Here is a 17295-nt window from a genome sequence, read left to right as displayed (position 1 = left end):
TTTCTCAGTCATTCTAGGGAAATTATGCCAAATTTTGACACTCAGAGAATCTATTCCCATCTCAATTTCCAGTTATGTGTATCCTAAGGGAAAGTGATCAGAGATAGTTTGTACAAAAAATAACTGTGATATGATGTATAATGCTAAATATGCTAAAAGCCAGAGCAAAAGCAAAGATAAAATTTCCCTAAGATTTATCACCCACAGTTGTGGCCAGCCAAGACATGGCTGAAAGATTCAGCAAATAAAGAAACAACAAAAACCATTTTTTACTTGAAGAATTATCTATTTACATAAGCAGTGAAAGCAAAAGTAATCAATGGGCTAGGTCCCATGTCCTTGTGCAGCACACCACCAAAACAAAAGGGGCCAGGTGACAGCAACATGCACACTAGGACACTACACGCTATTGCTAGCAGTCACTTTCATGCTGCAACCAAGTAGTTTTATAGCCCCTAACTCTACCTTGAAGGGGTCTAGTTAGCAAGCTACAGACCTCATCAGAAACTGGTGACAGTTTCTCAGGGCAGTAGGGAGGCAAGTGAGAAATGTTCTTGTAGAAGCCCTTCATCAGCCTCCATGCTCTTATGTTATGGGAAGATCATAGAACATTCTGCCGAAACTTAACATCCACTGTAGTTAAGACTTGCATATGTGGCTTTTGTGTTGTCATGCAGGGTTTCCAGGATGCCATGACTCAGTCATTCCTCTACAAATTAGAAAGTGAGATCTCCAAGGCCATAGATTCTTTACCTTTTTACTGTGTTTTACAATGGAAGTTGAAGAGTAAGGGAGATGAATATGTTTTCTTTATTCCTTCTTCTAATTACACATGTCTTGTAAATAAATGTCATGTTACTTATATACCATTAGTTTCATTTGAGATTTGAATTTTTAAAAATATTCCTTATTGATTATGCTGTTACAGTTGTCCCAATTTCTTTTCCCTTTATTCCCTTCCACCCAGTGACCCCCTCCCTCCAGTTGTGCCCCCCCTTATCCATGCCCATTGGCTTTGCATATAGTTCTTCTCAACATCCTCCTATCTACTCCACTCCCTCTTACTATGCTTCTTAATTCCTGTACCATCTCCCTCCATTTCCCCCCTTCCCCCTCCCTGCTGACCTCCCCCCATAATGTTCTGCATACCTATAATTCTTTTCAAACTCTCGTTGCCTACTTAGTTTGCCTTTGTTTTGGTTCCCTAGCTTCTATTGTTGGTTGTTGTGATTCAGTTTTCATTTTAATGTTTATAGTTTTGATCCTCTTTCTCCTAAACAAGTCCCTTTAACATCTCATATAACAGTGGTTTGGATCTAATGAACTCCTTCAGTTTTACTTTGTCCTGGAAGCACTTTCTCTGCCCTTCTATTCTGAATGACAGCTTTGCTGGATAGAGTAATCGTGGGTGTAAGTTTTTGCTTTTCATTGCTTTGAATATTTCTTGCCAGTCTCTTCTTGATTGCAGAGTTTCTTTTGAGAAATCAGCTGAGTCTTATTGAGACCCCTTTGTATGTAATTCTCTTCTTCTCTCTTGCTGCTTGTAAGATTTTCTCTTTATCCTTAATTTTTGACATTTTGATTATAATGTGTCTTGGTGTGGATCTTCCTGGGTCCAGTTTTTTTGGAACTCTCTGTGCTTCCTGGACCTGTAAGTCTATTTCTTTCCCCAAGTTAGGGATGTTCTGCTTCATTATTTTTTCACATAATTTTTCCATTTCTAGTTCTTCTTCACCTTCTGGCAACCCTGTGATTTAGATGTTGGCCCACTTATAGCTGTCCAATAGGTTTCTGAGCCTCTCCTCATTTTCCTCACTTTTCATTTCCTCTTTCTGCACTGGTTGACTGTTTGTTCCTTCCCTATGTTCCAATTTGTTGATTTGATCCGTGGTTTTCTTTCCCTCACCACTAGTTTTGTATGTGTTTTTGTTCATTTCAGCAGGACCAGCCTTCATTCCTTCCCTGTCTTGTTTAAGATCTGCTGTTAGGTCTGTAAGCATTTTTATAACCAAAGCTCTGAACTGTGCCTCAGAAAGATTCCCTATATGCTGAGCCATTAGATTAGATATTTGCTGTCTGGTCAGCTGTGTTACTGGGATCTCTATCATGATCTGTGCCATCCTGACAGTTTTATGTTTACCTTTGCTTCCTGGGTGGGGCTGTCACACCTCCTACGCTATAGGGGGTGGGGACCCATGCACTTGTCATAACCAGGTGACCCTTCTCACCATGCTGTAGCGTTTTCTGTGGGGGTGGGGGTCCAATATGGATTCCTGCAGTTCACTCTCTGCTGAGAGACCAGGAGCCTCCTCCTATGTTCTCACGCCCTTCTGCTGTCACAGTCCAAGGCAATGGGGGCCTGCCTTCCCCGGCATTGGAATCGCAAGCTGACGTGTCTGGTCTGCAGCCGGGGGTGCTCCCCAGGCACTTCTTGCCTCCCCTTAAATATAGGTGTCTGTGCTTACTGCCATCCTGCCACCATTGTTGCTGCTGCCACTGCCAGCACAGCTTGACCTCTCCACCCCAGATTCACCCCTCCTATCCGTGCAGATGAGAACCACTTCTTTATAACTTCATATGTTGGACTTCCATCTATTTTTTTTTCTTCTGGTTTTGTAGTAGTTGTATTCTTTCTTAATTGTGGAGGGAGATGGAGCGTGTCAGTCTAGGCCTCCATCTTGGCCAGAAGTCTCCCGTGAGTGTTTGTCTCTGTGTCTTAGGTAGAGCTGTAACTTGAGATTTGAATTTTATTTTCAACCACAGTTTCAAGTAATTTTTGAATTCTTATTCTTTCTCATTTTTTTTCCTCCATGTGACCAAAAATCATGACATGACTAAACATTTGCGTGAACAGTAGCACCGACAGTTCTATGAAATTCATACAAAAAATATATGATTTTCTTTGCCTAGCTGTTAGAAACTCTAATATTTGGTAAATTATATGTATTTTTGGAAGTTAACCTTAGATTTTATAGACTGGACCAAGATGTTTTCTTTTTTAATTAATGTTTTTTCCAATTGCAGTTGACATACAATATTATGTTAGTTTCAGGTGTACAACATAGTGGTTAGACATTTATATCACTTACAAAGGGATCACCCCAATAAGTCTAGTACTGATCTGACACCATACATGGTTATTACAATATTATTGACTGTATTCCCTATGTTGTACTTTACATCCCTGGGACTGTTTTTATAACTGGCAGTTTGTACTTAATCCCTTTCATCTTTTCTACCCAGCCTCCAATCTGATGACCATTGATTTGTTCTCTGTATCTATGAGTTTGTTTCTGTTTTGTTGTTTGTTTGTTTTGTTTTTCAGATTCCACAGGTAAGTGAAATCATATATTTGTCTTTCTCTAAGTGACTTATTTCACTTAGTGTAATACCCTCTAGGTCTATTCATGCTGTTGTAAATGGCAAGATTTTTTTCTTTTTTATGGGGGAGTAATAGATATATGAATTATTTTTTATCCATTTGTCTACCGATGGACACTTAGATTGCTTTGATAGCTTGGCTATTGTTAATAATGCTGCAAAGAAGACAGGAGGGCATATCTCTTTTTGAATTAGTGTTTTGGATTTCTTCAGTTAAATACTCAGAAGTAGAATTGCTGGATCACATGGTAGTTCTATTTTTAATTTTTTAAGGAACCTCCATACTATTTTCCATAGTGGCTGCACCAATTTGGAATCCCACCAACAGTGCACGAGGGTTCCCTTTTCTCTGAATTCTCACTAGCACTTGTTATTTGTTGATTTATTGATGATGGTCACTCTGACAGGTGTGAGGTAATTATCTCATTGTGGCTTTAATTTGTATTTCCCTGATGCTTAGTTATGTTGAGCATCTTTTCATATGTCTGTTGATAAGTGGTTATGTATATAAGGAACTCATACAAGTGAACACCACAAAAACAGATGATTCAATTAAAAATGGGCAGAAAAGACTTTTCTCCAAAGAGGGCATACAGGTGGATCAAGATATTTTAACTGATGACAATAACTAGACTGTAGAGTTCCTCAAACTGGCAACAGTCTTGAATTTTATTGTAGAAGTGAAAATATTGCAGAGTGTAGACACTGGGCACATGATCTACCCTAAATATATGGCTGTTAGTTGTCTTTTTTCAATAAAATATTTTCTTGTATCTTCTATTAAATAGCGATGAGATTAATATTACAGTGCTGTTCACCAGTCGCTTCCTCTATCCTGCTGAAGCCTCACTGATGTTAATTTCAAAATATAAGCATGAAGTAGACGGCAGTACATTGAGTTTTGCTCTTAGAGGTGAAGTCAACAAATTTAATCCCATGGTAAGTAAATTTTACCTATTTTGTATGTCTTCATTTCTCGGGCAGTTGTCTATCCTAAGCATAGCTGTTATCTCTAGTTCTCTCCTGGCAGCTCTTGTTCCTCGAGGTCCTGTGTGTATGTACTTACATGTGCCCAAATTTTGGCCTCTGCATCTCTGATAGTCTTCCTATGATACTTGTTCTGTGAAAATACGTCGCTAGTTTCATAATAGAATTTGAAATGACTTGTACGGAGTGTTATTTTAAGATCAGGTTTTTAGGATGAGTGTACATTTGTGCTTCTCATGAAGGAGTCATCCACTATACATGTGGCAACTTACATACCCTCTGCCATGGAGACTTGTGATTGAAGGTAAAGCAGTTCCTGGGCCTCTTGCTGCTTTCATTTGAATTAGGCATTGGTGGTTTACACAGCAAAGAAAATGTTTCTCTTCTCCAGTTGGAACATTCATCAACTTATTTTCAGTGCCCTTTGGATTAAATCCATTAAAAATATAATTTCAGGACTAGTATTGAGAGCTGATGATGTTCCAGAATTCTGTTTATATCTCCAAAGATGAGGGAGAAGGATATTTTAAATTTCTAGAAAATAATTGTGACATTGCTATGATTAATTTTTTATAGTCTTCATTTTGGCTAAATATTATTTTCTAACATGGACATATGGTAAAGAAGAAGTAAGTTTATGTTGTTACATTTCCACATGGATTATGAAGAATTTTAGGTATACAGTGGAATGAGTAGAAAGTAAATAGAATGACTCTAGTAATGGTGAGCTGTGTAAGGGAAGCATTAAGATGTTCACATGGACAGACTGGCTTATTCGATAATGACACCCAGAATAGGAAGCAGGCATTTGATTGTCACTGAGACGTGTATTATGATCTTCTGATTTTCTCGTGAATAATGAACTCTTATACTTCCCAATCCTTTCACACAAATTCTCTGACACAAAACATCATGTCTCCACACATGTCTAAGAGACATGGATATTTTTTTCAGCCTGTCATTAACATGACTCTGGGCCAGAAAAGCTGGCACTTGAAACTCATGTGGTCTCTGTTTACTTCTCCATCTGACTACCCATGGTCTTAGTCACCAGGAGGTAGAGGGGGTAATGGAGAAATAAAAGAAGGTAAGAACACGATCAGTCAGAAAATGTAGAATTCCTAGAATCTTTTCCTCTATGGAAATCCACTAATTTGAATTTAAAATTTTATATTTGTGCTTTTATTATAGTAAAAATGTGTCAGGGTAGCCACTGCATACATAGTAAACACTGATATGTCACACTAACAAATTTTCATGCCCTCACACACCTGTGTGCACACACACACACACCTGCCTCTCCCTTATGTCATGTTATTAGGTATATATAATTAATTAATTAGGTATATATAATTAATTAATTAGGTATATATAATTAATTAATTGCAAATGTGAAATGCTTAGTACTTAACAAAAAAAATTTAAGGACATCTATTTGGGAGACAATATGTGACACATTTTCAGTTGTTAGCATAGTATTAGGGATTGGTGATGACGTTCAGTAATGAAATATGTTTTTATTTCTTCCCAGATTTTTGCAGTACACTGTTTCTGGGAAAAGGGGAATTATATAAATTAATGTCATTGTAATATTTAAATGAACATGTTTTTAGATACTTTAAGCTTATATTTTATAATTCAGGTTATTCTTTCTTTGTTATTACCATTTAGTATGTCTTTTTTTATTTACTTTTTACCTTAGAAAATTATAAAACTCAAATGCCCATGTTATGAATGGAAAGAAGTCTCTGTGAATGTTACAAGCCCCTTCAGTACTGCTGGCAACTTCAGGTAAGTTATTGTTTTGGTTTAAATTCATTACAGTTAGCCATATCCAGTCTTAAGGGAAATATGTAATTTTCCTTCAACATGAACTATTTTGAAGAGAAATGTTTTCTATTCATATTGTTATAAGTTTATAAGCATTATCAGATAAAATAGAAGAGCTGATGAAGGTAAATCAGTTTTCCTTGAAATGCTGTTGATCTATACAAAGCTATACCTGATAATATCAAATTCATGAATTTTGGGCATAAGCTTTCTGTTTGTCGAGATGTACTGTTCTTTCCATTTCAAATATTTATAATAGACTTTTTATTTGTAATTTTATTTCATCTGTTAATTTCCAAAAGTGAGATATCTATTCAAGCAGAAAAGTTATTTTTACATAAGGCATCTTTGATTGATTGAAACTGCACATTAAGTGTGTATTTGTGCATCTTAAGATTAACAAGAATAGCAATAACATGGATTTGATATGAAAATACAATAAAGTGTTTAATTATTGTTTAAGTTTACAGTAGAAAAATATCTTGCTGTATACTTACATGTTGAGGGAGAAGATGGACGATGATACTTTATGTACTGCTTAAATTATGAACTCTTTCCACCAGCTTTAGAAATCAGATCCTCACATCAATACTTGTGTTGATGCCATAAGTTGTATGTATGCTTATTAATATTTGATAATTTTCAGTTTTTAAAATCATTGTATGTGTATGCTTTTGATAGTTTCTTATTAACAATATCATGTATTGTTAACAAAACAGAAATTCTTCTGTTTAACAGTTATTGGTGAATTTATGGTTCCCAAGTTCACTGAGGGAGAATTTTATTTACTATAATTTTATTAAAGTATTATATCAGAATGTAAGGAACATAAAATGTCAGAAAATGTGACTCTAGAATTAAAATAGCCCTTAAATGAACCAAATGACTGACTGCAGGTCTTTAGAAAAAATCAGGATTAAACATATTTAGCCTTGCATTTTAGTCGTAAAGCTGAAAGAAAATCTCAAAGTCCCAGGAATTGGTAGAATATACTAGTCATATGTTCTCAAAAAAATCATAATATTTCATTGTTACTTTATGGTTTATCTCAGATCATGTTAAAATTGTTACTTCTTGTGTAGGGTGCATGGTTTGGTAGAGGACAAGTTTGTTAATTGGGGTAATTTGACTCCCTCTTCCCTTGTATGAATATACTCCTTAAACTTAGATAAAATTTAAAAACTCAAAATTTAAAAACCAATCATAACATTTGTAAAATCCATATTTTATAGTAGGCTTAATTACTTTTCAAATTTTAAAGTAGTAAAATAGCTGAGAAAAGAAATTAATTAATTTATAGAGACTATTTTTATGTTATAAATAGAGTAACAATAAAATGACCTTTCTTTTTTTTTTAACTTTTGGAACTTTATTTTATTTTATTTCAAAAAAATAATTTTATTGTTGACGCTATTATAGATGTCCTCCACATTTCCCCCCTCCCCACCACCACCTTCACTCAGCCCCTGCCATTCCTTCTGTCCTTCATCATGTTGTTCTCTGTGTCCAGGAGTTATGCATATATGTGTTTTTTTGGCTCATGTGTTTCAGTAGTTTCCACCACCTTCACTGTAAGATCTGTCAGTCTGTTCGATACACCCATACCTCTTGTTTCATTTAGATTTTCAGTTTATTTTATTTATTAGATTCCACATATATGTGAGATCATATAATACTTGTCTTTCTCTGACTAGCTTACTTTATTTATTTTTTATCTTTTATTTTTTGGTTTTTCACTTATAGTTGTCCCATTTTTCCCCCATTGCTCCCCCCCCACCCAGCCCACTCCTTTTCCCACAATCATATCCCTCCCCGTTGTCCATGTCCATGAGTCTTTTATACACGTTCCCTGACTAAACCCTTCCCTTACTTATCCCCCTTCTCTCCCTCCCCCCTCCCCTCTATTGACTGGCAAAGAAAGAAAAATACCATATGATATCACCTAATACAGGAAACTAAAGAACAACACAAACAAACAAACTAAATAGAACAAAGAGCAGAATAGCAGTCAAAATGACCTAATTTTTGCTATTACACGTACAGAATGATCAGGATCTAGTTCTTATTAATAATCTCATACTAAATATATTTTAAAATAAAATAAAATTTTTTATATATTTTCCCCAGAATTATATGTAGCACAGTGACCAGATTTGATCTTTTTTAAAATCAAAATTTAACATCACTTTTAACAAAAAAGTTGACCCAGTCTAGATTTAACAGAGACAGGGTTAGCACCCATGCCCTTGCCTACCAGATCAATGGTTCTCAAATTGTTTGTAGAATGCAACTATTATCTGCTCTGTAACACTTTTTTTTTTACATGTAGTGAGATTTAGTTTGCTAGTGTCTTGCATTTATAATCAAAGGATTTAGTAGTGTAATTCCCTTTTCTCGTGATGTCTTTATCTGTTTCGTTTTGTTTTTGTATCATTAACATTAGCCTTGGAGAATGATTTGGGAAATGGTTCTTTCTACTTTTGAAGAGTTTGTGAAAGATTGCTATTCTTTTAACATTTGTTAGAATTCACAACTAAAATGATCTGGCCCTGAGCTTTGCTTTGTGGGAAGTTTGTTTCATTACTTAATTTCATCTCTTTTCTTGTATTTTTTTTAATGTGTGTGTGCGTTGTAAGAATGATTAATATGAGATTTACCCTCTTAACCAATGTTTAAGTACACAATACCATGTTTTTAACTCTAGGCACTATGTTGCATAGCATATCTTTGATACTGATTTGTCTTGAATAACAAACGTTATAAATAAACTTCGCATTTCATCCTCCTCCCCACCCCTCGTAACTACCATTCTATTCTCTGCTTTATGAGTGACTATTTTAGATTCCCCATATAAATGGAATCATACAGTATTTGTCCTTCTGAGACTGGCTTACTTCATTTAGTCCCCAAGGTTTATTCATGTTGTCACATATTGCAAGATTTTATCCTTTTCTAAGAATGAATAATATTCCACTGTAATATGCACATACACCACCATATTTCCTTTATCTATTCATCTGTTGATGCACATTTGGGTGATTGAATTTTTCTATATCTTGGCTGTTGTGAATAATGCTGTAGTGAACATGAGTGGAGATATCTCACTGAGATCCTGATTTCAATTCCTTTGGGTAAATACCTAGAAGTGGGATTGTTAGATCCTATGGTAGTTCTGTTTTTGATTTTGTGAGGAACCTCCATACTGTTTCCCATAATGGCTGTACTGATTCACATCCCTACCAACAGCATGCCAGTGTTCTCCTTTCCCAATAGACTCACCAATATTTGTTATCTCTTATTATTTTGATAGTATGCATTCCTAACAGGTATGAGGTGATATCTAATTACAGTTCTGATTTGCATTTCCCTGATAATTAGGGATTTAGAGCAAGACCTTTTTAGATGCCTGCTGGTAATCTGTATGACTTCTTTGGAGAAATATCTATTCAAGTTCTTTTACCATTTCTTAACTGGATTATTTGTTTTGTTTTTGTAACTATAGAAGTATAGGAGTTTCTTATGTATTTTACGTATTATCTCCTTAAGAGATAATAGCTTATAAGAATATTCTGTCCAATTCTATAGGTTACCTTTCCATTCTTTTGATTGTTTCCTTTGTTGTACAGAAGCTTTTTAATCTGATGTAGTCCTACTTGTCTCTTTTTGTTTTTGTTTCTTGTGGTTTTAGTCTTGTATCCAAGAAGTTATACCTAAGACCAGTGTCCAGATACTTTTTCCATATGTTTTCTTCTAGGAGATTTATAGTTTCATGTATTAAATTTAAGTCTGGTCCATTTTGAGTTGATTTTTTGTATGACTTAACAGAGCCTGATTTTATCCTTTTGCACGTGGTTAACCTGTTTTCCCAACATCATTCATTGAAGGGACTATCCTTTTCCATTCTGTAGTCTTGGCAGTCTTGTTGAAGATCACTTGACAGTTTATTTTTGGGCTCTCTATCTATTCTTCTATGTGGCTGTCTTTATACCAGTACCATACTCTTTTAATTATTGTATCTTTATAATATATTTTGAAATCAGGACATGTGATGTCTTCATCTTTGTTCTTTTTCAAGATCCCTTTGGTGATTCTGGTTCCATATGAATTTTAGGATTGTTTTTTTCTATATGTGTAAAGCATGTCACTGGGATTTCACTTTGTTGTATAACACATCTCTAGTACTTATCTTGCATAAATGAAACTTTATACTACAACTCCCAAGTTTATCCTCCTGTTACTATAGACATTTCACTTAGCATAATGCCCTTGAGTAGTTTCATCTGTGTTGTCACAAATGGCAAGATACTTTTTTTTTTTTACTCTTTTCACCCCACTCCCCTTTGGCAACCATCAGCTTATTCTCTATGTTTATGGATCTGCTTCTGTTTTGTTTTGTTTATTCATTTTTTTTTAGATTCCACATATAAGTAAATTAATTAATAAGGTATTTATCTCTCTCCATCTGACATATTTCTCTTACCATAATACCTTCTGGTTATATTCATATAGCAGATTGCAAGATTTTATTTCTTTTCATTATGGAATAATAGTCCATTGTGTATATATACACAATTTTTTTACCTGTTTCATATCTTGGCAATTGTAAATAATGCTGCAATGAACAAAGCATACAGATATCTTTTGGAATGAGTGTTTTTGTTTTCTTTGGGTAAATACTCTGAAGTGGTATTATTGGTCATATGGAAGCTGTATATTTAATTTTTTGAGGAAACTTCATACTGTTTTTTTATAATAGCACCATTTTACAATCCCACCAACAACATACAAGGGTTCCCTTTTTCTCTACATCCTGACTAGCATTGGTTATTTCTTGATTTTTTGAAAATAGCCATTCTAACTGGTGTGATTTTGATTTGCATTTCCCTAATGATTAGTGATATACCTTTTGGCCATCTGTATGTCTTCTTTGGAAAAAATGTTTATTTAGATCTGTCCATTTTTTATTGAGTTGTATGAATTCTTTTTATATTTGGATATTAGTTCCTTATTAGATATATAATTACAAATATTTTCTTCCATCCTGTTGGTTGTCTTTTCATTTTCTTGATGGTTCCTTTGCTGTGCAGAAGCTTTTTAGTTGGATATAAACCCACTTGTTTATTTTTGCTTTTGCAGTTTTTGATTTTGGTGTCAGATTCAAAAAATCTTTGCCAAGAACTATGCCAAGGAGCTTTCCATCTACGTTTTCTTCTAACATTTTCATGCTTTCAGGTTTTATGTTCAAGTGTTTCATCCATTTTGAGTTAATTTTTGTGTATGGTGTAAGATAGTGGTCAAGTTTCATTGTTTTGCATGTGGCTGTCCAGTTTTTCCCATGCCATTTATTTTAGACATTTTTCCCCATTGTATATTCTTGACTACTTTGTCTTAAATTAATTGACCATATATGCGTGGTTTTATTTCTGGGCTCTCCACTCTGTTCCATTGATCTATGTGTCTGTTTTATTTTTTTTCTCATACCATACTGTTTTAATTACTATAGCTTTTTAATACAGTTTGAAATCAGATAGTGTAATGGCTCCATCTTTGTTCACCCACCTCTTTTTTTCAAACTGCTTTTTCTTCCCTTCTCTCTCTTTTTTTCTTCTGGCAATTCCATTACACATCTTGTAGTTAATTTAATGATGTACCATATGCGTTTGAGACTGCTGTGTTTATTTTTTTCTTTCTTCTTCAGGTTACATGTCTATCAACCTTCAAGTTCGTTAATTCTTTACCAGCCAGTTCAAGTTCACTGTTGAGCCTCTTTAATGATTTTTTATCATATCTTTTGTTGTAGTTTCCAACTCCAAATTTCCATTTGGTTCTGCTATTAATTTCAATCTCTTTTTTAAGAGATGTTCTGAATTTCATGCTTTTCTGTTCTTTAGAATTAATCATTTTCCCCCTGGCTGGTTTGGCTCAGTGGATTGAGCGTCGGCCTGCGAGCTAAGTGTCGCTGGTTCGATCTTCCAGTCAGGGCACATCAGAGAAGGAAAACTCTGACTCCAAAAAACCTCCGCTGCCTTGCGGCATACCTCTTCAGGGGAAAGGCTAAGGGAGTAAACCCCGACAGAAAATCCGGAGCCGGAGTCCCTAAGGCGGTTCGACGTTGTAGTCAACACCGGCAACTCCTGCGGCGCACCTGAAGCCAAGCTGTATTGACTCCGTCTTTCCCTTGGACCCTTCAGCTGCGAAGAGAGGGGGGGTCTGCTGCATGGGCAACAGCAGACCCTCCATATCACCCTGCCCAGGCTGTGTAGCTTCAGCTTCACTGGAGAGGACACTCCAGCGTCATCGCAAGATGTCGATTCAACACGGGAGGAGACAAATACCGTGTTACTCCCGAGTCGGACTGCACAGCCATTCTCGGCGGTGCAGATAGACTCTTAAGAAGCTACACCATCGTCTCTTGAGACGGACGGCTGCCGACGACGATGACGATGAGAATTAATCATTTTACTTGACCTATTTTCATGTGCACTGATTCTTTTACCACCTCAGACCTGCTGTTGAGTCCCTGTAGTGATTTTTAAAAAAAATTTCAGGTCGTTTACCTTTTAAGTACAGAATTCACAATTGGTTATTTTGTATAACTTCTCTTTATTGATATTCTTTATTTGGTGAGACAGAACTGTCTCTCATAGTGGAGTCGAAGATCTTTGACATATTTTGGGGCTCTAGCAGGCTACTGCAACCCTGCATATGGGCATATTGTCCCCCAGATCTTCCTTTAGGTTTTGCAGGCTCATATTTGTTTTAACTGGTATAGCAGCCTCAGGTAAAATTGCTACTGATTGTCTTCAACAAACATTCTGGGGATATCTATTTTCCTTTGAGTCAGGTCAAATAAAGGCCACATTGAGTAAATTGAGTTTTTCCAGGGAGCTGCAAGACAGGTAAAACAATAACCGTGCTCAGTGGTGGGACTTCTTTGAGGTGCTCCAATCTCAGCCTGTTGCCTCATGTGCCTACTCCCAAAAGAAACATTTCTGTTTTTTGGAAATGAAATTAGAAATTATTAAATGTATATAGCTCTCACAATGCATTAAGGCTAATTGTGATTTACTCTTTGCTTTTGGAATAGAATTTGGGTGGTCATTTATTTTTTAAATTTCCTTGCTATGGGAACTTAGTGTTTCCTTTCAATATAAAAGAGTAATATTTTTTCATATATTTCCATTCTTTCTAACATACATGTTTTGAGTTGTAGAACGAGAACTCTTGGACTTTTTAAACTGTAATCTATTATGATTATAATTCTATTTTATGAAAGATGGAAAAAATTTAAAAGAATGTTTTGTGGTCATCTGAATTTTGTTATAGTAGAATCCAAAATAATGCTTTTATTTTTTTATTTTAGTATCATTTTAGTGGAATCATCAACATTTATCTCCTTGACATCCAAATTAAATTCATCTAGACAATACATTAACAAAAGGAAATGGAGGTAAATATCTATACATTTTATGATAATAGTTATCTGAGGAAAAATTCTGAGAAATTTATTTAAACTTATATAATTCCATAATAGTGAAATATTCAATTAATATTATATATATAATTTATATTATGCTTATTCTCTTATCTGGGTCAGGTTTATGTGCATGAAATTTAAATAAATATGTACATGATTAAGTACAGTGGATTCTCATTAATCATGGTAGTTATGATCTATAAAATTGTTGCAAACATTCATCTGGTGAATACTGAACTATTACTTCTAGGAGAAATATATCTAAACACAGATTATAATTATAAATTGTAAAAAAAAAAACCCATCCTTATAGATTCTACTTTCTTTACACAAAGAAACCTTTAGAAGTGTTAAATAACTTGCCTGAGGCCAAGCCACTAACAGGAATGGTGTCAAACCTGTCCAACTGGTCCCAGGGCTGGAGCGCCTTACACTTCTGTACTGCCCTCTGGTCTCCAGTGCTCTGGTCATCTACATATGAGAACAGAAACAAAAAGGCCCATCTTGAAACTTGTGTGACCAGTGACTGGAAATTTTTGCCACTCTGCACATGCCTGCAGACAACTTTGAAAGTACCATGAGTATTGATTTTGGAGTTACAAATCAATTTTAGCAAGGAAATGAATTTGCAATTAATGGAATTCATTGATAATGAAGATCGACTGTATTTAAGCTTATTCAACCTATGTTATTATTTTATGAGGTCTGTATTTAGTTTAGAAAGAAACCTTGACTTCTGAATAGAGAAGCAGAATTTTTTAAAGTTAGATTGCTTTATATTTCTCATATGTTAACTACAATTGAATCTTCAACAACTGGATTTGAACAGTGTGGGTCCACTTATACACAGATTAAAAATAAATAAATACTGTAAATGTACTTTCTCTTCTTTATGATTTTCTTAATTATATTTTCCTTTCTCTAGCCTACTTTATTGTAAGAATACTGTAACTATATATAACACAAAATATGTGTCAATCAATTGTTTATGTTAATGGTAAGGCTTCCAGGCAATAGGCTACTAGTAATTTTTTCTTAATTTTTATTTAATATGCTTTATTGATTATGCTGTTACAGTTGCCCCAATTTCTTTTCCCTTTGTTCCCCTCCACCCAGTGACATCCCTCCCTCCAGTTGTCCGCCCCCCTTTAGTCCATGCCCATTGGTTGTGCATATAGTTCTTCTCAACATCTTCCTGTCTACTCCACTCCCTCCTACTATGCTTCCTAATTCCTGTACCATCTCCCTCCATTTTCCACCTTCCCCCTCTCTGCTGACCTCCCCCCATAATGTTGCCCATACCTATAGTTCTTTTCCCACTCTCGTTGCCTACTTAGTTTGCCTTTGTTTCGGTTCCCTAGCTTCTGTTGCTGGTTGTTGTGAAATAGCTTTCATTTTAATGTTCATAGCTTTGATCCTTTCTCCTAAACAAGTCCCTTTAATATTTCATATAACAGTGGTTTGGATCTGATGAACTCCTTCAGTTTTACTTTGTCCTGGAAGCACTTTCTCTGCCCTTCTATTCTGAATGACAGCTTCGCTGGATAGAGTAATCGTGGTTGTAGGTTTTTGCTTTGCATTACTTTGAATATTTCTTGCCAGTCCCTTCTTGCCTGCAGAGTTTCTTTTGAGAAATCAGCTGACAGTCATATTGGGACGCCTTTGTATGTAATTCTGTTCTTCTCTCACTGCTCTTAAGATTCTCTCTTTATCCTTTATTTTTGACATTTTGATTATAATGTGTCTTGGTGTGGTTCTCCCTGGGTCCAGTATTTTTGGAATTCTCTGTGCTTCCTGGACCTGTAAGTCTATTTCCTTTCCCCAAGTTTGGGAAGTTCTGCTTCATTATTTTTTCACATAATTTTTCAATTTCTAGTTCTTCTTCTTCATCCTCTGGTAACCCTATGATTCGGATGTTGGCCTGCTTATAGCTGTCCCATAGATTTCTGAGCCTCTCCTCATTTTCCTCACTTCTCGTTTCCTCTTTCTGCACTGGTTGACTGTTTGTTCCTTCCCTATGTTCCGATTTGTTGATTTGATCCCTGATTTTCTTTCCCTCACCACTAGTTTCATATGTGTTTTTGTTCATTTCAGCAGGACTAGCCTTCATTCCTTCTCTGTCTTGTTTAAGATCTGCTGTTAGGTCTGTAAGCGCTTTTACAAGCAAAGTTCTGAACTGAGCCTCAGAAAGATTTTCTATCTACTGCTTTGTTAGATTAGAAATTTGTTGTCTGGTCAGCTGTGTCACTGGGATTTCTTTCATGATCTGTGCCATCCTGACCGTTTTGTGTTTACCTTTGCTTCCTGGGCAGGGCTGTCACACCTCTTACGCTATAGAGTGGGGGGAGCACTGTGCACTCGTCACTACTGGGCGTTTTCTGCAGGGGTGGGGGTCCAAGATGAATTCCTGCCATTCAATCTCGGCTGAGAGACTGGGAGCCTCCTCCTCCGTCCCCACCCCCACCGGGCCTAACAGTCCAAGGCAATGGGGGTCTGCCTTCCCTGGCTTTGGAATTGCAAGCTGACAGGTCTGGTCTTCAGCCGGGGGTGCTCCCCAGGCGCTTCTTGCTTCCCCTTAAATACAGGTGTCTGTATTTACCGCTGTCCTGCCACCGTCACTGCTGCTGCCACTGCCAGCACAGCTTGACCCCTCCTCCGTGGCTTTGCCCCTCCTACCTGTCCAGATGAGCACCACTTCTTTATAACTTCATACATTGGACTTTCATTTATTTTCTGGAACTTCTGGTTATTTCTGGTTTTGCAGTAATTTTATTTCTTCTTAGTTGTGGAGGGAGATGGGGTGTGTCAGTCTAGGCCTCCATCTTGCCTGGAAGTCTCCTATGTTTTTTGTTTCCGTAACCCAGGTAGAGCTGTTGCTCCTGTTACATTGTAAGGGGCAGAGCCTTAGGGATTCGTCAGTAATGGGCCACCTGTTTCACCACGTTGTTGCGCTATATGCGGGGGAGGCGTCTGAGAAGGAACAATGTCGCTTGCTTAGCACTCACCCCTCTTCCAGGCACTTCTCCCACTTCTGCACCGGACTGCACCCCTCTAGCTGCTGCCCTGGCCATCGTTCCCAGAGTGGGTGGGTCTGCGGATGTTCTAGGACTGTGGGGGCCCTTTAAACAAGCGGACTCTGCTGAGACTGGCAGTTTCTACCTCTGTCTCAACCCCCTCTGGTCTGCACAGTCAAAAGCAATGAGGCTTGGTTTTCCCTGGTGCTGGGACAGTGTGCTTTGAGGTCTGGTGAGGAGCAGGGAATGCTCCCCAGGTGTCCCTTCTGACTTTTTAAAACGTGTGACTGCGCTTTCTGCCGGCCTGCCACTGCAGCCACTGCTGCCACCACCATGCCGTGTCCTCTCTGCCCCAGCTCCGCCCCTCCTACCTGTCTGGATGAGTATTTCTTCTTTATATCCTTGTTTGCTTGATTTCCATGTACTTTGATTTTCTGGAACTTCTGTTTTTTTTCTAGTTTTGAGGTAGTTGTATTCCTTCTTAGTGGTGGAGAGAGACGCAGCATGTCTGTCTACGCCTCCATCTTGACTGGAAGTCTAGTAATTAAGTTTTGGGGAAGTCAGAAGTTACATGTGGATTTTCAACTGCACAGGGCATGGTGGGTG

The 17295-nt window shown here is 36.8% G+C and overlaps 1 protein-coding gene across 1 annotated transcript in view; it reads left to right on the top strand.

The window, feature by feature from the left end:
* CFAP47 (cilia and flagella associated protein 47) overlaps positions 1 to 17295 on the top strand; it is a 360991-nt gene that overhangs the window by 189165 nt on the left and 154531 nt on the right. The window contains exons 37-39 of the mRNA XM_090264123.1: positions 4170 to 4320; positions 6071 to 6159; positions 13562 to 13648. Of these exons, the coding sequence (XP_090120249.1) occupies positions 4170 to 4320; positions 6071 to 6159; positions 13562 to 13648 (327 nt within the window). The remainder of the gene's footprint in view (positions 1 to 4169; positions 4321 to 6070; positions 6160 to 13561; positions 13649 to 17295) is intronic.

The sequence above is a fragment of the Furipterus horrens genome, unplaced genomic scaffold (assembly GCF_987537825.1).
Source record: "Furipterus horrens unplaced genomic scaffold, mFurHor1.1.pri manual_scaffold_17, whole genome shotgun sequence".
In the NCBI taxonomy this organism is placed as follows: domain Eukaryota; kingdom Metazoa; phylum Chordata; class Mammalia; order Chiroptera; family Furipteridae; genus Furipterus; species Furipterus horrens.
Note: the sequence above shows the minus strand (reverse complement) of the source record. Positions and strands in the feature narration are given on the sequence as shown.